The sequence below is a fragment of the Leucoraja erinacea genome, chromosome 2, assembly GCF_028641065.1.
Source record: "Leucoraja erinacea ecotype New England chromosome 2, Leri_hhj_1, whole genome shotgun sequence".
Classification (NCBI taxonomy): Eukaryota; Metazoa; Chordata; class Chondrichthyes; order Rajiformes; family Rajidae; genus Leucoraja; species Leucoraja erinaceus.
Genome location: NC_073378.1, coordinates 119,798,429 through 119,822,757, shown reverse-complemented (window position 1 = coordinate 119,822,757; position 24,329 = coordinate 119,798,429). Strand labels below are relative to the sequence as shown.

Sequence of the window (24,329 nt, the reverse complement as noted above, 5' to 3'; positions counted from 1 at the left end):
TGGTACACTGTGAAATCGACAGAAGGATGGAGGGTTGGGTGTTTATGCGTGCTATTTTCATGATATTTATTTTAGTTGTTTATCTTTTTTAATATTTTACCTTGTATATATCGTTAGCTTTTAGAAATGTTTGAATGGTGCACTGACTGGCTGACATTTTTAAATTTCGTTGTATATGGTTCATGTTACAATGACAATAAAGAAACTATTCTATACTATTCTATTCTATTATCTGTAGTTCCTACTATCAACAGCTGATCAATCACTTCACAAATTCACAAGTTATAGGAGTAGAATCAGGCCATCCAACCCATTGAGTCTACTCCGCCATTCAATCATGGCTGATCTCAGCCTCCTAATCACATTTTCCTGCCTTCTGCCCATAACCCATTCTAATCAGATTCAGATTCAATTTTAATTGTCATTTCATTGTCATTAATCACGAATTTGTTCATCTCTGCCTTAAAAATATCCACTGATTTGGCCTCCACAGCCCTTTGAGTTCCACAGATTAACTACCCTCTGACTAAAGCAGTTCCCCCTCATCTCCTTTCTAAAAGAGTGCCCTTTAATTCTGAGGCTATAACCTCTGGTCCTAGACTCTCCCACCTGTGGAAACATCCTTTCCACATCTACTCTATCTGCACCTTTTGTTATTCTGTAAGTTTCAATGAGGTTTCCCCCGCAACCTTCTAAACTCCAGCGAGTACAGGCCCAGTGCTGTCAAACGCTCATCATATGATAACCCACTCAATCCTGGAATCATTCTTGTAAACCTCCTCTGGACCTTCGGCACAGCCAGCACATCCTTCCTCAGATATGGAGCCACAATTTGCTTACAGTATTCAAAATGCGGCCTGACCAGTGCCTTATAGAACCTCAGCATGTCAAGAGTGCTTAATTTTCACATGTACACACCAATGGAGCAATGCAATTCTTATTTGCAGCAGCATAACGGGTTATAAATGCAATGCACACAGGTAATATATAATATTTTAAAAATCAATAAACTAATAATCATGATACTAGTGCTAAAGAAAAATGAAGTCCTTAGTGCAACCACAAAGTATTATTGCTACCTTATCCGTTCTGTAGTGTGGGGACTAGAACTATACGCACATGCGGTCTAACCAATGAGTTGGACTCTTGCTTGACGTCGCCTGTGAATGTGTCGGAAGGAACTGCAGACGCTGGTTTACACCAAAGATAGACACAAAATGCTGGAGTAGCTCAGCGGGTCAGGCTCGACCTGAAACTAACCCTTTTCTACAGAGATGCTGAGTTACTCCAGCATTTTGTGTCCACCTTTGAATGCCTTGAACTCTGGCCCAACAGAGAGCTGCTCACTCACCCTGATACATCAGCACCAGGTCGACCATGCCACGTCTCTTCCTAGGGGTGCAGCGTTCTCTGTTACTGTGGGGAAATCTCCCGCTCAGTTTTCGGTATTTTTGAAAATATAATAATGTAACTTCCAAGAAGTGGAAAGAGGGCAGAGTGATTATGAGGATCTTGCTGAAGTTGGCTGGAACTTTGTTCCTCCGAGTGCAGGAGGCTGATGGGTGATCTTATCGAGATGTGTAAGGTCATGAGGGGAATAGATTATGCACAGAGATGTGGAATTCAAGAACCAGAGGATATAGGTTAAAGGTGAGAGGGGAAAGATGAACCTGAGGGCGAACCTTTTCACAGAGAGTGGTGGGTAAATGGAATGAGCTGCTAGAGGAGGTAGTTGAGGCAGGTACTATAATATCATTTAAAAGACTATTGGACAGGTACAACGATAAATGTTCAAAGGTCTGTGTGTTGTCACATGTGCCAATTAAGGTACTATTTTATTTAAATGGATAGACTCTAATCCTCCGACCACACTCCATTGGTACTCTGAAACGATATCATGTCTAAATTTAGAAAAATTTAGGAGTGACATTGTTGAACCCTTGGTTAAATCTGATAGGACTTGGGGAAGCTTTATTCAATATTTTCACACGATATAAATTGATCCCTCTCCAACTGTAATGACAATTCTCGTATCTTTATACGGTGGAACGGACTTCACGACAAACAATGATCTAAATTGTTGAAACTCTTTGCAGCCCAGATTTTGTTTTGCTTATTTTAGCTGGTTTTGCTATTTTGCTTTTCTCTTTCTTTCTCCTTTTTTTCCTTCTTTTTATTTTTTTGTTTTTATATATACAAGTTCTCTTTTAAACATTTAACTGTATGTACATAGAGACCGGGAGGTCTAAACCCAATGTGTATTTTGACACTGGATTCACACCTAGATTACCTTTGTTGTTAATGTAATCCTGATCCCTATGTATTAACATCACTGTTATGTTCATCATTTATTTTCATTTTTAAAAATATGAATAAACATTTTAAAAGAAAGAAAGAAAGGTACAATGAAACTCGAATTACCACACAGCCATACTAAAGAAGAAGCAACAAGACAGGCAACTACATAAAAGTCAACATAAACATCCACCACAGTGGATTCCCCACATTCCTCACTGTGATTGAAGGCAATAAAGTCTAACCTTATTCTTTATTCTCTCGCGGTCTGGGCAGCCGAACCATCGCAATCGGGGCGATTGAAGCTCCCACAGCCGGCGATCAAAGCCCCCTCATCGGGGCGATTGAAGCCCCTGCGTCAGCGCGCTCGAAGTTCCCGCTTCGGGGCGATCGATGCTCCTGCGGCTTGGAGCTCCCGAAGTCGGTCTCTAACCAGGGACCGCGAGCTCCATGATGTTAAAGTCCGCAGGTTCCCACGGTTGGAGCACCAAGGTCCACCCCCGACGGGGATCGCCAGCTCCACGATGTTGTTCTGCAGGCTCCCGTGGCTGGGGCTCCTGAAGTTGATCTAAAGCAAGAGTCCGCTAGCTCCTTGATGTTAGGCCGCAGTGCGGACGGTGATACGATTTGGGAAAAAAAATTGAGATTAAAAAAAGTTCCCCCCCCAACCCTCCATCCCCCGCATAAAACAAGCTAAAGTACACTAAAACATACATTAACATACTATAAAACATCAAAGAAGGAAGGAACGAGACAGATTGTTGGCGACGCAGTCATTGCGGGCGCCACCTGGTGGTTAGGATAGGTTTAAAGGGATGTGGGCCATATACAGGCAGGTGGGGCAAGTGTAGATGGGGCATGGGCAAGTTGGGCCAAAGGGCCTGTTTCCATTCTGTACAACTGTGGTTCTATGTCAAAGTTTGTAAATTTGAGTAAAGTTTCAGGCTAATTAGGATCTGAATCATCATCATCATCATCATTACAGCAATGTCAACATTTGAAACAAGGAAGAAGGATACGCAAGAAGAGGAGATGATCAGACTGAAGTTTGCACGGGTTAACGATGAATTGTAGTGACTGTGGATTTTCTGCCTTGACAGGAGTGGAACCGTCCCTGCCTCAAGAGCGGCGAACACCCGTTACCCCATCCTCCTCCTCCAGGTACCATCGCCGCCGGTCATCGGGATCCCGAGATGAGCGGTACCGATCAGGTCAGCAATTACCTCAGGTGTTTCCCTTCCAACACAAACCACCCGCTTTGTCCCTCTGCATGAACATTTCCTTTACAGGTGTGGAATCGATGACATAGGTTGGGGCTGTCATGATGTTACTTAGCCCGTAGAAAAGATTCTTGTCCTTCTCCCTCCCTTGAACTAAATATACACCTTTTAATATAATTGATTTTCATCCATCAGTGATTGACATGAGTATCGTTGCTATGCTAATAACTCCATGTATTTGCCATTGCGTGATGTTAGAGCCTCGTGTCTCAAGACATTGGAGCTAAATCAGATGTACAACAAAGTATGAGACCAAAGATGTCATTTGTGACAAACTTCGTCAACAATCTTACGTTATGTTAGAGCAAGCCTCTTACCAGCATCATCTCCCACCTCCCATTCACTAGTCACTCCCCCCCTACCCAGAGCTTAAATGCCAAGACCTGTAGGGGCGGCACGGTGGCGCAGCGGTAGAGTTGATGCATTATTGCACCAGAGTCCGGGGTTCGATCCTGACTACGGGTGCTGCCTGTACGGAGTTTGTATGCATTCCCCGTGACCGTGTAGATTTTCTCCGGGTGCTCCGGTTTCCTCCCACATTTTAAAGACGAGCAGATTTGTCGGTTAATTGGCTTCTGTAAATTGGCCCATGATGTGTAGGATAGAACTAGTGTACAGGTGATCGCTTCTACTTCTTCTTTCATGTGGCCTAAAGTTGTTGGACAACTTGTTCTATTTGATTTTCCGTTTGTGCACGTCGAGTTGATTGCATTAGTCGAAACAGGGCGGACCACGTGAAGGTTGCAATCTTCCAGCCCAAGTGATCGCTGGTCGGCACGGACTCAGTGGGCCAAAGGGTTTCCGCGTAGTATCTCTAAACAAAACTAAACCTTTTTCATGCTTTTTTTCCCTTAACAATCCTGCGTCCCGGTCTCATCCCCTTGCCTTTGTGCCTCGGATGATATCGTTCCTTTCGATTTTCCTTCCACCTCCCGTAAAGTGGAATACTTGCGTGGTTTATTATTTCTTCACTTAATATCTCATCACTAATATTGCAATTAACCCCACATAAATATGGTTGGTAATGAATGGTCGCTTCATAGAAACAAAAGACTGCTTATGCAGGCTTCATAATTAGGATTTGTGATTTAGAAACAATTTAATGACGACTGCACACTCACTATAATTAGTGCTCCACACAAACAGTAGTGTGCGTGATGAAATTATGTTTCCCATTTGGCTGTCCCATGAGAAAGGAAAACATTCTAATTCATAATTCATCTTAAAGTTTTATTGTAAATAAAGTAAAACGCAGTTAATGTAGATCTGAGCGCTCCAATTTCCTACCAATATGAATGCTTGTTATGTTATTAATTAGTGATATAAATCTTGTTTAAATTATATTTTCTTTTCTGCTAAATACGTGACTCTTTTTCTACTCCAAGCTCTGAGTGGCAGATTACTAATCAAGAAATAAAAGTTAATTCCTGCCATAAAGACATAACACGGGACAAATTACAGAGCTAAAGTCCATAAGAAGTAAAAAAACGGGAGTATGCTAGACTTGTATTCAAGGGCGTTCTATCTACCACATGCACCGTTTGTCTGCCTTGATCCCTTGATTCCTTTTAACACCCTGAAGTTCATCGACTGCCATCATTGATTGTGTTTCCATGGTTGAGAATTCCTCATCTATGTGAAAATTCTTCTCCCCACCTTGGTCCCACCCTTTGTTCTGCCACGGCGCCCCTGATCTCAGACACCTCAACAATCTCCCTACATCTCCCTGCATCCAGCTCTTGTGAAAAATGGTGTACATTACAATGAGATCATTTCCCATTCTTCCAAACTAAACTCAGACAATCCAGACCTACACTATTCCATCTCTGCCCATGAACCAATCTGGTGAATCTTCATTGGACTCCCTCAAGGGCAAGGAAAGGAAACCAAAGTTGTATTCTATGATCCCAATATAGTCTCAACGATCCCTCCCTGTATGTTGGTTTTGAAAGGGCTGGATAGAGGGATGTGGAGAGGATGTTTCAAGTAGTGGGAGAGTCCGGCACCAGAGTCCATAGCCTCAAAATAAAAGGATGTACATTTAGAAAGGAGGAAGGAGGAATTTCTTAAGTCAGAGGGTGGTCTATCTGTGGAATTCATTGCCACAGAGGACTGTGGAGGCCAAGTCAATGGATATTTTTAAGGTGGATATTGATAGATTCCAGATTGGTATGGATGATCTATTTTTAATTCTCAACCCCAGTCTCTCAGGTAGGAGATGGAATGTCTGCAGTGGGAAATGTCTTCGATTCAGTTGGCTGCTTTCCCCTGAGGCAGCGTGATGTATAGATGGTGGGGTTCGGGACTGTGTGATGGACTGGGCTGCATCCACAACTCTGCAACATCTTGCGGTCTTGGGTAGAGCTGTTCCCAAATCATGCTGTGATGAATCCGACAGTATGGTTTTTGTGATGCATTTGTGGAGGTTTGTAAGAGTCATTGTAGACATGCTGAATTCCCTCAGTGTCCTGAGAAATGACTCAATGCCTCCTCAGGAAATAGAGGCGTGGGTGTACCTCATGGTTGTTGCTTCAATGCAGTGGCACAGAAGTGGAGTTGCTGTCTTACAGCGCCAGAGACCCGGGTTTGATCCAGACTATAGGTGCCATCTGTATGGAGTTTGTATGTTCTTCCCGTGACCTGCGCACATTTCCTCCTGCACTCCAAAGGCACACAGATTAGTTAAAATTGTAAATTGTCCCTAGTGTGTACAGGATAGTGTAAGTGTGCAGGGATTGCTGGCCAGCGTGGACTTGGTGGGCCGAACGGCCTGTTTCCACTCTATATCTTGAATCTAAAAAACTAAAACTAAAAAAAAGTAGGAGATGAATAAGAACAGAGGAAAAGGGAGGGGGAGGGGAACTGCTGGAGCTGCGAGACACAAGAGCAATGTGGCTGGTAACCTGAAATAAAAGAGATTCACAGCTGGCCAGACAGCATCTGTGAATAGAAAATGATGGAGCGACGATGATATTATTACCAAACTGGAAGGCTGGTTATCTGAGATTGTTGAATTTAGTGAGTCCCGAGGAATGTAACATGGCAAGTCGAAAGTTGAGGTACTGCTTGATCTTGCAATGGGCTTTGTTGGATTAGTCCAAGGGGCAATGATAGTGGACCTGGAATGATGAATTGGAAATGAATAATGAATGGGGAACTGGTAGCTCAGTCACCTTTTCAGGCTGAGTGGAGGTGATCTACAAAGTTTTGTCTTTTGTTTCTCCAAAACAGGAGATAACTCATTGTGAACACTGAATTCAGCACATTGGATTGGAAAAAGGTGCAAGTGAATTGCTGCTCCACCTGGAAGGCATGTTTGAATGTAGACGAAAATGCTGGAGAAACTCAGCGGGTGCGGCAACATCTATGGAGCGAAGGAAATAGTCAGATTGAAGAAGGGTTTTCGGCCCGAAAAGTTGCCTATTTCCTTCGCTCCATAGATGCTGCCGCACCCGCTGAGTTTCTCCAGAATTTTTGTCTACCTTCGATTTTCCAGCATCTGCAGTTCCTTCTGGAACACAGGCATGTTTGACCATGGATTGTGGGAGGGAAACAAATGAAAGGGCAGGTACTATTCCCAGGAACTATCGTAACGTTTAAGAAACATTGAGATAGGTACATGGATTGGACAGGTTTAGAGGAATATGGGCCGAATGCCTGTAGGTGGGACATGTAGGTCAGTGTGGGCAAGTTGGGTCAAAGGGCCTGTTTCCATGCTGTATGACTATGACTCCATGGCAGGTGTAGCATCCTCTGCAGGTTAAGCTTGTGACTGCTTCTCTACAGTTAGAACAAAGAACAGGATAGCACAGGAACAGGCCCTTCAGCAAATTTGTTGTCATCTGCAAACTTACTAACAAACCCATATCAGCCACAGAAATGGGCGAAGATATCCAAGGGATATATATATGTGTGTGTGTGTGTGTGTGTGTGTGTGTGTGTGTGTGTGTGTAATATATCCCTTGGATTTCGCCGCCCATTTATATATATATATTAATATCTCTCTTTTTCTTTCTCTCTCTTTCTCTCTCTTTCTCTCTCTTTCTCTCTCTTTCTCTTTCTCTTTCTCTCTCTCAATCTATGTATATATGTGATATATAAACTCTGGGAGATGGGTAACAAATGCTGACATTTCTATTGATGGGAAAAAAGTGCAACAGAACATATTGTATAAAATATTTTCAGTGGAGGGGAAGCAGGAAGATTAATCTGCTGCCGTTGTTTCCCTTTGGTTAATGAGCATGGTTAATTAGTTTTAATATATTGTCATTGTAGAATGAGCTATTCCCAATGGTGCCCTCCTTTGGGATCTTTGTGTCCTCTTGATCAACACTGTCAGTTCTCAGATATTGTACCGGGATTTGAACTCATGGCCCACGGACTTTGAATTGAGAATTGTTTTCACTGATCTAAGCTGAGAAAGCAAAATCCTTTTGGAACCATGGGAATGAAAACAATGTGTGAGCAGAGTGAGCAGTGTTTGATTAATATCATTGAGCTGTTCCAAACATGCCTTCGCAAATCAAGACTAAATGTCAGGTTGCTACACTTGGATGCCTCTGCTTTCCTGTTTGATTCCCTTGGGGAGAATCAAATAGGTGATGGCCCATTATGCGGGGCTGGGTTGCTGGGCTGCCTTGAGGTTTCGGTTGATGAATGCATCTTGCGGTTGGGGCCATGATGAACGATATCACTTTAGATATAGTTGGAGGAAGCGGGGTGGACTTGATGACTCATGGCAACAACATTGAGTGCAAAATTACTTCTCAACCAGAAGAACCTGTTGGAGTTGAAGCTTGTAACCAACGCATCATCTCAGTTTTACCATAACATTACCGATCCTTCAATTAGTGTTATTGTGATCAGACTAGTGAAATGGAGAAATAACTAGGCTTAATGAGGAATAAAGGCAGGTTCAGTACATTTCACCCATCGACATTATCAACAGAGTATCTGTATCTTTGTGAAGTGTCAAAGAGTGGCTATAGGTTATTTTTTTTTATAATGCAGCTATTTAAACTGCATGTTTGCATTGCATGACTGCATGAACTCTACTTAATTAACGGAAGTTGCAGAAGTAGCCATTAATGATTTATAACTGAGCCTTATGCCTTCAGCAAATGTACATCTCATGTGATTTTTGGTTCAGAAGTGGGTGTAATGTGGATTTAATTTTTTGTAAGTTTTAATACTTGCGTCCTTCTTATTTCAGACGTACACACAGAGGCAGTGCAAGCTGCCCTTGCCAAACACAAAGAGAGAAAGATGGCTGTTCCCATGCCATCTAAGCGACGCTCATTGGTGGTCCAAACATCCATGGATGCCTACACACCTCCAGGTAAAGCAAAATGTCTCTAATCCATTGAATTATAACTCGCACAAATCCACAAGCAAACTGGAGGAACGGCACCTCATATTCCACTTGGGTAGCTGACAACCCAACAGTATGAACATTGAACTCTCCAATTTTAGGTGACTTCTACAAACGCCATCCTTCCCTCTCCCCTTTCTCTCCCCAACACTCCCCACCCATCCATCCAGCCCCCTCCCCCTAACCCCCTCCCTTCCACTGAACCCTTTCACAAGCTTTACGGTTCACAACTATGTTTTTCATTTCGGCTCACACTTGCTTCTAGCCAACAATCTGCCCATCAGGGACCCCCACACTTGATGTCATCTGTTGCCAGTCGTGATTTGTCCCACACCCTCTTGTCTCCCTTTTTTACCCACTCCCCCGGCTACAATCAGTCTGAAGAAGTGTACCGACCCGAAACGTCACTTATACATGTTCTCCAGAGATGCTGCCTGACCCGCTGCTACTCCTGCATTTTGTATCTATCTTTGTATTATGACTCAAGCCTACATTGTCCCTAGCAGTACCAAATTTAGCGAATATGATCTTCTGGACATTATTGATTACCAGAGGAATGCCTGAGGACTAGAAAGGCAAACATTACTCCTGTTTTAAGGGGTAGCAAAAGTGATATAGAATTTGTGTTCATTAAGCAGTGGTTCCCAACCTTTTTTTGGCCATGCCCCACCTAATCACCTCTAAAATCCTGATGCCCCCCCCTTGCTTTCCCTTGAGTGAAAACGGAGAAAATAGATAGTATAGGGGTAACTTAGCAAAAGCTCTTTGAATCGCATTTCTAAATCCAATTCAATAAATAAGGTTCTCCCATGACCTCGCGCGCTTCGTGCGACGTGCATGAAGAGCGATGGCGCGGTGATTATGTAATAACTACACAATAAAGACCTTTTTTACCCCAAAAAAAATATTTACTCAAAATAACATCTGAAACATAAACTACATATGTTTACCTGATGGAAAATCCAAAAAAATAAAAATCGAAAATTTGGACCCAGACCTCCTCAGTCGCGCTCAATTGCCCCCCTTAAAAATCAAATTGCCCCCCTGTGGGGCGTACGCCCCACGTTGGGAACCACTGGGCTAGAGTTACTGGAAGCATTTTCGTCAAGATAAGATCATGGAGAACTAAGATCGCACATCTGAGTTTAAGAAAGATAAGTCTTGCTGTTTTACCTTATTGTTTTTGGAGAAACCTTTAGAAGTCAGGCAGAGTATGTAATTTCAGAAAGGCTTATGATCCAGTCCTGAACTACTATCAACCTCATTGGAGACCCTCAGACTATCTTTAATTTAACTTTACTGGGCTTTATCATTAAACGTTATTCCCTTTATCCTGTACCTCTACACCGTGGATGGCTCGATAGCAATCACGTATTGTCTCTCTGCTGACTGGTTAGCACGCAACAATAACTTTTCACTCAGTCTGAAGAAGGGTTTCGGCCCGAAACGTCGCCTATTTCCTTCGCTCCTTAGATGCTGCTGCGCCCGCTGAGTTTCTCCAGCATTTTTGTGTACCTTCGATCTTCCAGCATCTGCAGTTCCTTCTTGAAAACTTTTCACTCTACCTTGGTACATGTGACAATAAACTAAACTAAACTAAAGGTGACTTTGACCTCTTCCCTCCACAGTTGCCCATCTTTGCGGTTTTCCTGTACAGCGGACAGATTGATTGAAATTAATAAATCAACAACTACATTATTTTACTATAATGTTGCCAGCAGAATGTGGTGATAAAAAAGCTGAACTGTAGTCCATTCTCAACTTAGAATTCTGTATCCTAAAGGGACCCAGCATGGAAGTCCATTGTGGTAGCAGAATAGTAACTTGCGCTCCTTACAGCATTGCATATACCGTGACTTACCCATTACAGATATGTTTCTATTAAGAAAAGACGTTCTGAGAACATGCATCGCACTCCAAAAGGGTAAAAAAAAAGAAACAAAGGCAATTAATTCTTGTAGTGGCTGATTACTCATTATTAGCTGATGAAATTAAACTTTGCAGAGTAGCCCGAAGCAGAAATGTTACGGCAATTAGTATTCCAGGCCTTGAAGGGCACAGTTTAATCTTAAAATTATGTAATAGTTTCTTCTTCAGTCATGAATAAAGCAAAATATCTAACTGACTGTGACCAATACCAACTAAGCTCTGTAAATTGGTAGATAATTTTCACATAATGGCGATGGCCCATCATCATTTGCAGCCATTGGCAACAAAGCCATAGGTTGGACTGCTCCCTGCGCTGAGGGTCAACATTTGCTGAATGCACAATGAATCCGCCGATACCGATCATCACGCCGATGGCTTAGACAGGCAGCTAAGGGGCTACGAGTGTAGCGCAGAATGATGCGGCAGCTTTTTTGATGTTCCCACCAAAGTGTGGGAACTCAGGAACGTCACACTTTGTGTAAGAAAGCAAGGAACACAGAACAAAGAGGATGAAACCGCCGGGGATCTCGACCCTGTACCAAACGTTCAGGCCTCGTTTCAATTTCTGTGCTCGTTCCCCATGGCTTTGAATTCCCTGATCAGGGAGTCCTACGGCATGGAAACACTCAGCCCCAGTTCAAGAACATTGGAAAATAGGAGCAGGCAGCCATCCTGTCATTCTTGCCTGCCAGGCCAATGTAGTATCTGATCGTGGCAGATTTACGCTGGCCTCAGCTCTTCTGTGACATTTCTTCAATCCCCCAAATTCCTTGATCAATCAAATATTTATCCGCCTCCAGTTTAAATAATTCCATTGATGCAGCTTCTGCCAGGACAAAGTATTCCTATCCTCTCAGCCTGAGGTGTAAATGGAGTCAATGGAAGGGTCAATGGTCACTGTATTGCCACATGTACCAGGTCCAGTGAAATACATTTTTTACATACAGATCAACAAGACTATCCCCTACACAACAGCCCACCAAGTCCAGGCCAGAGATGCCATTTGCCGCATTTTACAGTCCCAGCTGCTGCTGTCTTCTCCTCCATTCCTGTCATCCCGCGAATCGTCTCCCCCCTCTCCGTGCCTGGCCCTCTCCACCCCGCGTTCCTCAGGGCGCCTCCCGCTAACCGACCTCCAGGGCGTGGAAGGTAAGAGCCCCGGTTCCTCTCACCGGGCCCTTTGCCCAGCGTCCCCCACCTTCTCCTCTCCGATCCACAGGCTGAGCTCTTGACCAGCTCAGCCAGCGGGTTGGGGTTAATAGCTGATGGAGTTTAATTTAGATAAGAGTGAGGTGTTGTATTCTGTAAAGCCAAACCAGGGCTGGACCTTTACAGAAAATATCACGGCTCTGGGGAGTGTTATGGAACAGAGGGATTGAGGAGCATAGGGACATAGTTTGTCTGAAGGTGTAGTCACAGGTAGATAGGGTGGTCAAGAAGGCTTTTAGTACATTGGTCTTCATCAGTCAGGGTTTGGAGTTTCAATGGTGAGACATTATGTCACAGTAGTACAAGATGTTGGTGTGGCCACATCTGGAGAACTGTGTGCGTCACTCTGCTATAGGAAGGATGTCATTAAGCTGGAGAGAATGCAGTGAAGATTTATGAGGATGTTGGCAGGACTTGAGAGGCTGAGCTGCAAGGAGGGGTTGGGTGGGTCTGGATTGTATTCCTTGGAGCACAGGAGGCTGAGGGCTGATCTTCTAGAGGTGTAGAGAATCACAAGGGAACTAGATTGGGTGAATGCACAGAGACTTTTGCCCTTGTTCGGGAATTAAAAAAAACAGTGGATAGAGATTTAAGGTGGGAAGGGAAAAGTTTAATAGGAACCTGAGCGGCAACATTTTCACTCAGAGGGTGGTGAGTGTCTCGAACAAGCTGCCAGACGAGGTCGTTGAGGTAGGTACTGTAATCACATTTAAAAGACACTTGGACAGGTTCATGGATAGGAAAGGTTTAGAGGGATATGGGCCAAATCCGGGCAAATGGGACGAGCTGAGATGTGACACCTTGGTCGGCCTGTTGCTGTGTTGTAGGACTCGATGACTTTTCAGTGCAAAGGAATGACAATTCAATGGATCAAGTGTATTCTATTCTGTATTAACAGTTTAAAGAGGAAGAATGCACATATGCATGAATTCAAAAACACAGCATTGCTGAAAAATTATTTTCTGAGGAGCATCCAATCATTTGAGAAATTTGTTATGATTATACAGCGTGTGTGTACATTACTCTTTAAAACAATTTTAGTTAATATAACAACAACATTATCAAATTTACCTGAAACTAAGTTGACTTCCTCGCCTTGTGTTCAAGTGTGCCAGTTTCAGACCTGGGAACAACAGCGTTACACTTTGCCTGTGTTGATTAAACTTGGAATTGTAATTGTTATGAATTCCAGTGCAAAAGGATGGCAGAGTTGATTCGAGATTGATGCTCAGAGTGTCCAAAGGTACGTGAATTTTTAAGTTATAAGGAAATTGTCAAATGCAGGGATAGAGTCTGAAGAAGGGTCTCGACCCGAAAATGTCACCCATTCCTTCTCTCCGGAAATGCTGCCTGTCCCGCTGAGTTAATCCGGCATTTTGTGTCTACCTTCGATATAAGATGTGAACTTGACACTTTACTAATAACTTAAAATACACGTACCTTTCAACACTCTGAACATCAATTCATAATCTGGTAATGAAAGAAGATATTTGTGTTCTTATTACTTCAGAAAATAAAAATATTTTTGGTATTATTAACATTTAAATACTATTAGTTCTGATAATTATTTTGTAACATTTGAAGGAAAAGACATTTTATTGGAAGGAAAAATACATTTGAAAAGTAAAAATTGTGTTTCATTACACTAGGTTCTGTATTTTCTCTTATAACTATTTCTTATTTGGTTTTAATTATAGTGATGCACAGCCCTCAAGGGTTGATCAGAGGAACAAGAAGGCTAAATACTGAACTGATTATAAAATGTGAGCACTTTAGAGAGGAACTATTTAACCCACGTTCCCGGTGACTTCCTCCCACACTCACCTTTCATCTAAATTTCTTCCCCTTTTTGTTCACCTCTCCCATCGGTCCTCCTGCCTGGGGTCCCATCTGCCCATCATCACTCCCCCATCCGACTCCACCTCTTCCCTCGCAGTCTCTATCCCTCTCTCCACTGCTTCATGGGGTTCCATCTGCCCACCATCCCCCATCTGGTTCCACCTTTCACCTACCAACCTCTGATCCATCCCTCCCCAAATTCTTCATATGGTTCCATCATCCTTTCCTCATCTGGTTCTACGTATCTCCCACCAGCCTCCATCCCGCTCCCTCCCCCCGTCTGGTTTAATTGGTGCATCATTCCCTCTGCATCTGGTCCCAGCTATGACTTACCAGCCTCTATCCCACCATCACCACCCCTCACGCATTATAAACTGACTCTCTTATTTCTTCATCTCAGTCCTGATGCAGGGTCTCGACCCGAAACATCAAATTACACCGTTTGCCTCCGCGGATGCTGGTCGACCCGTTGAGTTCTTCAAGTGTTCTGTTTGTTCTGCTTTGATGTTTCCAGACTCGGTATCTGCAATCTCTCTTGCCTCCGTCTTAACCCAACGTATTGACCTTGTTTTTTTTTTTTTTGCCTTCCTCCAGATACCTCTTCTGGGTCAGAAGATGAGGGATCAGGGCAAGGTGACTCGCAGGGAACCCCTTCCTCCAGCCAAGGCAGTCTGAACATGGAACACTGGATCAGTCGAGCGATCCATGGCTCCACTACATCATCCACCAACTCTTCCTCATCCACACAGAGTGGGGGAAGTGGGGCTGCTAACGCACTGGCTGATGTCATGGCACAAACACGCATCGGTGGGTACAATATCTGTTGGATCTCCACAATTATTCCTCATTGTATCCCTTTTCTGCCACATATAAACCAGAATCCTTGACTTTTCTAAATCTCAGGTAACCAGCAGTTTGCATGATCTTTTCATTTGCATGGTAAGCATATTTCAATCAGGGAGAGGTTTTTCAAATGTTATATGTTTCAATAAGATCCCCTCTCATCGTTCTAAACTCCAGTGAATATAAGCCCAGTCGATCCAATGTTGATGTTATCTCCAATGCACAAAGGCACACTGCCTATCCCTAGTCAGTCCTTGCCTTTGTCAATGTAAATAAATTCTGTCTCTCAGAAACCCTTTCAGTACTTTTCCCACTGCTGACATAAAGCCCAGCGGCCTGTTGTTCTTTGGCTTATCCTTGTTACCCTTATATAAAGGCCAACACTATTCACCCTCTAGTATTCTGTGCCTCACGTGGCTAATAAGTGAATATTGATGAATATTTCAAGGTAACGAGGCTGCAGTTCCATTTTTGGATGCTGTTTTTTTTTATTTTGGAACATTCAAAAACACAAATACTCTGCTGCACGGAAGAATATAACGAAAGTGCAAAAATAAAGAAAAGTGATGCTGGAAATCGAAAATAAAAACTGCAAATGGTGGAAATACTCAGCCAGACAGGCTGCATCTGTGGGAAGAGACACAGAGTTACTGAATCCGGTCGGAGACCCTTCCTCACAACTGAAAATAAGTTGAAAGGAGCTGCAGGAAGTGGTGAAAGGAAAGTGTGTAGGAAGGAACTGCTGATGCTGATTTAAACCGAAGATAGAAAATGCTGGAGTAACTCAGAGTGTCAGACAGCATCTCTGGAGAAACGGAATATGTGATGTTTCAGGTCGAGATGCTTCTTCGGTTGTGGTGGAAGGGAATTTCTCCGATAGAGTAAAAACTGGGGTGACCCTGGGGATAAGCTGTAGACAAGGTTACCAGGTGAAGGGAGCTGATAGAGAGGGAGAACATGGACAAATTATATGGAGAAAGAATGTGAAATGCAGAGTGGGAGCAGTAGCGGACTGGGTCTAAAAATATTGGTTGCCAGGAGGCAAAGGGGGCCCACTTGATATAGGGGGCCCACTTCATCAGGGGCCCACTTGACATAGGGGGCACACTTCATCAGGGGCCCACTTGCCATCAGGCAAGCTGACACCCTGGCCAGTCCGCCACTGAGTGGGAGAACTTGGCCAGCAGGTCAGACAGGGCATGCCCTCCTCTCCCGGAGAAGGGAAAGAGAAAGAAGAAGAGAGAGAAAAAGTCCTGATACAAAGCAATCAAGTGAGTTGCAATTGTAGAATTGGAGGATTGAGTCCAGGAGCCAGCAATGTGCCCAGATGGACGATAAGCAGATTGCAGCCTCTTGGATTCATTGTTGCATTCGACAATCTGTAGTAACTTGAGATCTCCCTCATTCATCCGTGATATTGGCTTGGTTTGTTTGGCTTGGTTTGTTTATTTTTAAGACATGCTGAACCTGAGCTGCCAACATGCCCTCCTGCACTGCATCTTACAACTCTTATATTCTTGTTCTTGCTCTTGCTGTTTGGTGTTCTTGCTCACTTGATTGTTAACTCATTGAATTGATAACTATCCCCCATCTTCCCTGTAGCTTCTTTTGTCTCTTTTCCAGTTCGAACTGAAATGTTCATTCTGTTTATCTTCACGCAGATGTGGTCAGGCCTGAGCTGATGAACATTGAGAGCATTTTTTCCTTTTACATTTTATTACAAATTTGAGTACTGTGATATATTTTGGAAATTGCACTGGGAATACAAAGGTGAAAACAATGTTTAAATTACCAGGGAGGTTTTGTAGATATCTATCATTTTCAAGCAAGTGGTGTTGCATAAATAGCTGGAGGGAATGGAAAAGGTAAATCTGAAGAAGACTTGCTGTGCTGCAAAATAATTTCAGGAACTATTAGATGCTGCTATGGAGGCTTTGTGGGGTATCTATACAAGAGCATAATAAGGTGCACCAATGACTTTCCCTATCAATAATATAGTGATTTTTATCCAGTGGCATAGCTTGATTTAGTTGACAACAATCTGCGGAACACCTTCGGACACTTTACCCCATTAAACGGAAGTTGTTTCGGAAGGAAGTGCAGATGCTGGTTAAACCAAAGATAGATACTAAATGCTGGAGTAACTCAGCAGGACAAAATTCTGAAGTAACAAAATGTTGGAATAAGAAGTTTTCACCCATTCATTCTCTCTGGAGATGCTGCATGTCCCGCTGAGTTAAAAGGAAATTGTTGCTGTTCCAAAATTTTGCATCGGAGGTGTAAGAAAATCAAATAACGACGATGCAATTGTTCTCATGGAAAATGAAAACATTTGAATGGAATGAAATAATTTGCGAGTTAAAAAAACAAAAAACGGATGTATATTTCAGAAGGGTTACATATTGGAGTGAGAATTAAATAATCTGAATATTCTGACAGAGAATGAAGTTTGATTTATAGTTAGTACCCAATATATAATTATATTTTTGCAAATCTCTACCAAATGGAGATATTATTTGTTTGATGAAATTTGATTAGTTAAAATAGATCTCATCAACAGGTAAGTAAAAACCAGATCTGGCCCTTAAAGTGTGAACATGGTATGTTTTTCACACCAAGTTTAGGTTTCTGGGCGATTTGAGGTTGTAGAAGTAATTCCTTAGTACAACACCTTGTAATCCAATGAGTAAGATTAAAGGAGTCAGCCACAGACAGCCAGCTATTTTGTTCTGCATATGATTGCAAAAATCGCTTGCAAAAGCCGTATTATTGATTCCTGTGCAAGGCCAGAAATGCATAATTTGAATGCCCTAGTGCCAATTTGATCAATTGGGTTTAATATATTCCACACTGAAACAATTCCAACCAGTGAAATTGAGTGAAAAGGTCGTGGAGATGATCTGTTTGGTTATTGGCAACAAAAAAAAAGGCTGCAACTACTTATTGCAGGAACATGAACAGATGGCAATAGTGCTGTGTTTTCCAGAGCATAACATTTCACTGTAAGATATGGATGCACTTGTTTGCTAGTTTAAATGAAAATTTTAACTTGTGTTTCTAAGCACTGTCATGCTATGGAAACACTGAATAGTGATGGATGTCTTGTTAAGTTGAAATTGGTCACTATGCCTTTAATAGTGTATATAATTGGCACTATTATAGTATCCACCTTAAAGTTTGCTTTACAATTGATTTTAAGTACCAAGAACAGAACTTTATTTGCAAGTAATAGAGCACGTAGGGAGCTGGGGTTGAAAAAAATGTTTTTACACTGATTCCCATCTTTAGAGAATTCACATTGTTTTTTCGAAGTTGATTTCATGCTTTGGTTGGTTTTATGACATATATCGGAATATAATCAGCCATGATCACAATGAGTGGTGGTGCAGGCTCAAAGGGCCAAATTGCCTCCTCCTGCACCTACTTTCTATGTTTCTATAATATCATTACTTCACCACAGGGGACTCCATACATCAATCCAGAACCCTATAATTTATTTCCCCTTTTCCTTCCTTCTCCCCCCCCTCCCCACCCCCCATCAGTCTGAAGAAGGGTTTTGACCCGAAACGTCGCCTATTTCCTTCGCTCCATAGATGCTGCTGCACCTGCTGAGTTTCTCCAGCAATTTTGTGTACCTTCCTATAATTTATTATCTTTCCAGTCTTATTCAATTACTTTTTGAAATTCTTGACTACGGCTATTTCCACTGCTCTTGGATTTGGGTTCCAGACTACATTCGGGGAAGGGAGAAATGCTTCACATTATGATTCCCCCACCCTCACATCCGTAACCTTTACTTTTAATCAGCATTTCTTTGTCCTTATGTTATGAGAACATGTGAATCTCTTTTCCGTATTTAAACTGTCTGGACCCATTTTGATTTTTATATCAAACCACTCTCAAATCGTTTCCTTAAATAAGATATTGCCACGTTTTATTTTCTCAGCTACTAATGAATAAGAAGACAGACACACTTGAGAACAATGTTCACATTCTTCTGGAGATAATGACATGGTTGAAGTGAGAATGAGCACATACATAATGTTTTGGACTTTAGAGATACAGCACAGGAACAGGCCCTTTGGCCCACCGAGTCCATGCCAACCAGCGATCACCCTGTACACTAACACAATCCTACAAACTGGGGACAATTTACAATGTTTTTAACCAAAGCCAATTAACTTACTAACCTGTACACCTTTGGAGTGTGGGAGGAAACCAGAACACCTGGAGTAACTCCACGCAGTTACAGGGAGAATGTACAATCTCAGTACAGACAGCACCTGTAGTCAGGATCAAGCCGGTTTCTAGCACTATAAGGCAACAATTCTGCTGCTGCGCCACTGTGTCATCCTGACAAGCAGAATTCTCAGTGAGTACCTCGAATTCTCGAATACCTCGAGTACCTCGAGTAGCTAGATGCAGGAAAAATGGTCCCAATGTTGGGCGAGTCTATTATCTAAATGGTGGCCGATTGGGAAAGGGGGAGATGCAGCGAGACCTGGTTGTCATGGTACACCAGTCATTGAAGGTAGGCATGCAGGTGCAGCAGGCAGTAAAGAAAGCGAATGGTATGTTAGCTTTCATTGCAAAAGGATTTGAGTATAGGAGCAGGGAGGTTCTACTGCAGTTACACAGGGTCTTGGTGAGACCACACCTGGAGTATTGCGTACAGTTTTGGTCTCCAAATCTGAGGAAGGACATTATTGCCATAGAGGGAGTGCAGAGACGGTTCACCAGACTGATTCCTGCGATGTCAGGACTCTTATGAAGAAAGACTGGATAGACTTGGTTTATACTCTCTAGAATTTAGGAGATTGAGAGGGGATCTTATAGAAACTTACAAAATTCTTAAGGGGTTGGACAGGCTAGATGCAGGAAGATTGTTCCCGATGTTAGGGAAGTCCAGGACAAGGGGTCACAGCTTAAGGATAAGGGGGAAATCCTTTAAAACCGAGATGAGAAGAACTTTTTTCACATAGAGAGTGGTGAATCTCTGGAACTCTCTGCCAGAGAGGGTAGTTGAGGCCAGTTCATTGGCTATATTTAAGAGGGAGTTAGATGTGGCCCTTGTGGCTAAGGGGATCAGGGGGTATGGAGAGAAGGCAGGTACGGGATACTGAGTTGGATGATCAGCCATGATCATATTGAATGGCGGTGCAGGCTCGAAGGGCCGAATGGCCTACTCCTGCACCTAATTTCTATGTTTCTATGTTTCTATGAGTCCAGAACCAGGGGCCACAGTCTTAGAATAAAGGGGAGGTTATTTAAGACTGAGGTGAGAAAAAACCTTTTCACCCAGAGAGTTGTGAATTTATGGAATTTTCTGTCACAGAGGGCAGTGGAGGCCAAATCACTGGATGGATTTAAGAGAGAGTTAGATAGAGCTCTCGGGGCTAGTGGCGTCAAGGGATATGGGGAGAAGGCAGGCACGGGTTATTGATAGGGGTCGATCAGCCATGATCACAATGAATGGCGGTGCTGGCTTGAAGGGCCGAATGGCCTCCTCCTGCACCTATTTTCTATGTTTCTATGCCCTGATGACAGATATATTGGGCTTTGAAAGATAACAGAGGGAGCATTGGTCAGGATCTGACCACAAATATTCAAACAACAAACAAAAGGAGAGTTGACAATGCCGCCGTATTATTCAGGAAAGGAGAGAGGATGATTTGTTCCACTCCTTCCCAGGAAGTTTAAAACTCTAAAGAGAAAGCATACAATGCTGGAAATATTCAGAATGCCATGGAGTGCATGTGCCACAGAGTTAATAGGTTGAATTGTATAGATGGTTAGCTGATGGGTCCACTGAAAATCTCCAGCTCACCACACTGATTGTGTCATTGCAGTCTGGACCTGAAGACTGGATTGTGGAAGACAGTGGAGGTCACATGCTCCAACCCTAGTAAACATCACTGAGTCTAGGGGATTTTGTAATACTGCGATACCCTGTTTTTTTTTTTGTCCCTCAGCCCTATAATGGTCATTGATGATGCAGCCCCATTCACTTACACTGAATATTCGTTAAATACTTTTCACCCACTTTAATAGTAATGTGCTTATTAACTAATTAACAACATTTTTTTGCTTTTACATGTGGTTGTATTCTTTTTACGACACAAAGTGCTGAAGTAACTCAGCGGATCAGGCAGCATCCCTGGAGAACATGGATAGGTGACGTTTTGGGACAGGACCCTTCTTCAGACTGATTGAAAGACTGAAGAAGGGTCCCGACTTGAAGCGTCATCTATCCACGTTCTGCAGGGATGCTGCCTGATCCACTGAGTTACTCCAGCACTTTGTGTCCTTTTGTGTAAACCAGTATCTGCAGTTCGTTTTTTCGGTATTTCTAAGTTTTTTTTCTCACATTATTTTATTGTTTTTCAAATGTCCCTAAATTTCACTGATCTGCAGAGACATTTAGAAACAGTGAGAAGAGTCTTTAGTCAGCCCAAGATGATAGGGAATCATCGTCATTGTCTTGACGGGGAGGGAGCATGTTTTGCACTTCCTGAGGCCTGGTTGCTATGGCAGCAAAGCCCCAAGGTCACTGGAGACCACATTGACTACATTCGGGTTGGAGTGGCCACAGTGGCGTCACACAGTGACCAGGACGTGTCTCTGATGCTCTGGCCCAATTTAGTTTAGTTTAGGGATACAGTGTGGAAACAGCCCTTTCGGCCCCTCAATCCCACTGACCAACTATCACTTGTTCACACCAGTTCTACATTATCCCACTTTTCCATCCCACTTCCAACACATGACGGGCAATTTTACAGAGGTCAACTAACCTGCAATCTCACACGTCTTTGGGATGATGGAGGAAACCGGGGCGCCCAGAGCAGTGGCGTAGGGTGGGTTTTGAGCGCTCGGGTCAGTTTAAAGTTTTGCGCCTCCTCATTAGCGGGGGGGGGGGGGGGGGGGGGGGGCGGGGGCAGAGGGTGGGGGCGGGGGGGGGGGGGTCAGTGGCGGCAGCGGCGACCAGAACTCGGAGCTGGGGCGGCGGCAGCGGTGGCCTGGCCTGCGCTGTTTTTATACTCACAGCTCCAAGTAACCCCTCCTCGCTCCAACGGCTCCCCGGGCCTCTTAATTTTATTTTAAAAATTTATTCAACAATTTTTTTGCGCCCCTAAAAATTTAGCGCCCGGGGCAACTGCCCCACTGGCCCCCCCCCCCCACGCCACGCCACTGGCCCAGAGGAATACCGCTTGTTTGCAGGGAATACATGCAAGCCTCAGACATACAGCATACATAGGCAGCTCCTCAGGCAGGATTGAACCCAGGTCCCTGGCACTGTGAGGCAGCAGAGCTCTACCTGCTGTGCCACTGTACCACCCTATGATTCAGGTTAATGCCTTTACATCAGATCTAGGTGATTTCTGTTTTTGTTATATGCCAGACTACTTCAGATTTCTGGTATCTGCTGTTTTTAAAAAGAATTCCAGGTTGATTAATGTAATTTACGAACAAATCCATCAAAATGGATTTACTTAGTATGTAGTGATATATTGATAAATCAGAGAGAGCTAACACATGCTCTATCTATCGCATGAGTAATGATTAATGTTACAGTTGACTGTTTAAAGGGAATGTAACAGATGAAAATGTGCAGATTTTTAAGATGGAGAAGTTAGAAGATCGTTAACATAAAACCTGTTGGAAGAACTTATGGATATTTCTTGAGGAAACATAACAGGCTGAGACCGTTTATAAAAGCATCAAGAGTAAATGATATTGCACCCCCCTTCTCTCTCGATCGCCACTCACCCAAGTCGTACCTGCTTCAAAGTCGTCTTGTTGAGTCTCAATGTCCGTAACTCGTTTTCACCTAAAATACAGCTAACAATGGCCTTCCTTTATCATCGTTACTTTTTTGCACATCTTTCATTCATTTGTTCTATATCTCTCTACATCACCATCTATATCTTTAATTTCCTTCCCCTAACTCTCAGTCTGAAGAAGAGTCACAACCCAAAGCGTCACCTATCTCTTTTGCCAAGAGATGCTGCCCGACCCGCTGAGTTACTCCAGCTTTTTGTGTCTATCTCTGGAATTCTTTCAATGGAAAATGGGGCTTCCATTCACATCTGTCAGTTTTTAAGAAGTGCCTTGAAGCCCACATCTCTCTTAATATCTCCTTATGTCAGTTGGTTTAACATTTTGATGGGTAATGGTGCTAAGAAGCACCTTGGGATATTTCTCCATGTTAGGGGCATGACGTTGCTTTGCCCAAATTGCAAGTGAGCTTGAAGTGACTTATAAGAGGCCAGCATCATGCTCCAGAATCACTTACCTGATTAAAACTCATTCACCTGCTAGTTTTTGATGTACGTAAATCAAGATGAAAGTGCAAATAGAATATGTAAACACATTTTCTGAGCAAGGTCATGCGAAACACTTCTAGTGAATGTAATTTTTCATTAGAGAGATGTGCCTGTCAAGTGCAGAATTAAAGCAAAGAGTTTTTAAAAGGATTGTATGTTTAAAATACACCAAACATAGCAATATTTCAAAGTGCTTATCTTTTGGTGACATTACTGCTGTAAAGTGAGCTGCCAAGGCAGATGTTTCAGAGCAGAGAAAATGGGGTCAAAATATAGGGGTCAAAATATACTACACCTAAAGACTGGGCTAGATTAGTTGTCAAATGTTGGCATGGTGATGTGGTCATCAATCTGGTCAATGTTTAAGACCAAAAAGCAAGAAGAGAACCAAATAAATCTGAAGGTACACAAAAATGCTGGAGAAACTCAGCGGGTGCAGCAGCATCGCTCCATTGATGCTGCTGCACCCGCTGAGTTTCTCCAGCATTTTTGTGTACCTTCAATTTTCCAGCATCTGCAGTTCCTTCTTGAACACAAATAAATCTGAACACTGATTTCCTCGCATACAAACCACTTGGATGTAAATGTACAGAACACAAAACAGCTGGAGTAACTCAGCGGATCAGGCAGCATCTCTGGAGGATATGGATAAGTTTTGGGTTGAAACTCTTCTTTAGACGTCGGAACTTGAAACTTTAGCGTCCCAACTTGAAATATTATCTGTCCATGCCCCTCCAGAGACGCTACCTGACCCGTTGAATTACACCAGCGCTTTGTGTTCTATGCAATGTTCCACTATCTGCCGTTCCTTGCGCCTCTGGTTATAAATGTAGACAGGTCTGTTATTAAGTTGAAGAGAAACACCAACATTGCTGGAGTTGGAGACAGTGTTAGAGGATTCAGTGGGATGTAGATCAGTTCCAGATATGGGCGGAGAAATGGCAGATGGCGTTTAGTCCGAGCAAGTGTGAGGTGTTGCACTTTTGGAGGTCGAATGAAAGGAGAAATATGCAGTTAATGGTAAATCCTTAACGTCATTGATATGCAAAGGTGTCTGAGGGTCCAAGTCCATAGCTCCCTGAAAGTGACAGCACCAGTAGGTAGAGTGGTAAAGAAGGTGTACAGTATGCTTGCCTTCATCGGTTATAACCATATAACCATATAACAATTACAGCACGGAAACAGGCCATCTCGGCCCTACAAGTCCGTGCCGAACAACTTTTTTTCCCCTTAGTCTCA

The 24,329-nt window shown here is 43.1% G+C and overlaps 1 protein-coding gene across 5 annotated transcripts in view; it reads left to right on the top strand.

Moving 5' to 3' along the window:
* Window positions 1-24,329, top strand: part of LOC129714836 (disco-interacting protein 2 homolog C) — a 540,592-nt gene that overhangs the window by 313,613 nt on the left and 202,650 nt on the right. For 3 of the 5 annotated variants that reach the window (XM_055664689.1, XM_055664681.1, XM_055664677.1), the window contains 4 exons: window positions 3,396-3,506; window positions 8,788-8,913; window positions 13,782-13,847; window positions 14,518-14,730. In XM_055664689.1, coding sequence (XP_055520664.1) covers window positions 3,396-3,506; window positions 8,788-8,913; window positions 13,782-13,847; window positions 14,518-14,730 — 516 coding nt within the window. The remainder of the gene's footprint in view (window positions 1-3,395; window positions 3,507-8,787; window positions 8,914-13,781; window positions 13,848-14,517; window positions 14,731-24,329) is intronic. The other 2 variants (XM_055664698.1, XM_055664678.1) reach the window with 1 other exon arrangement.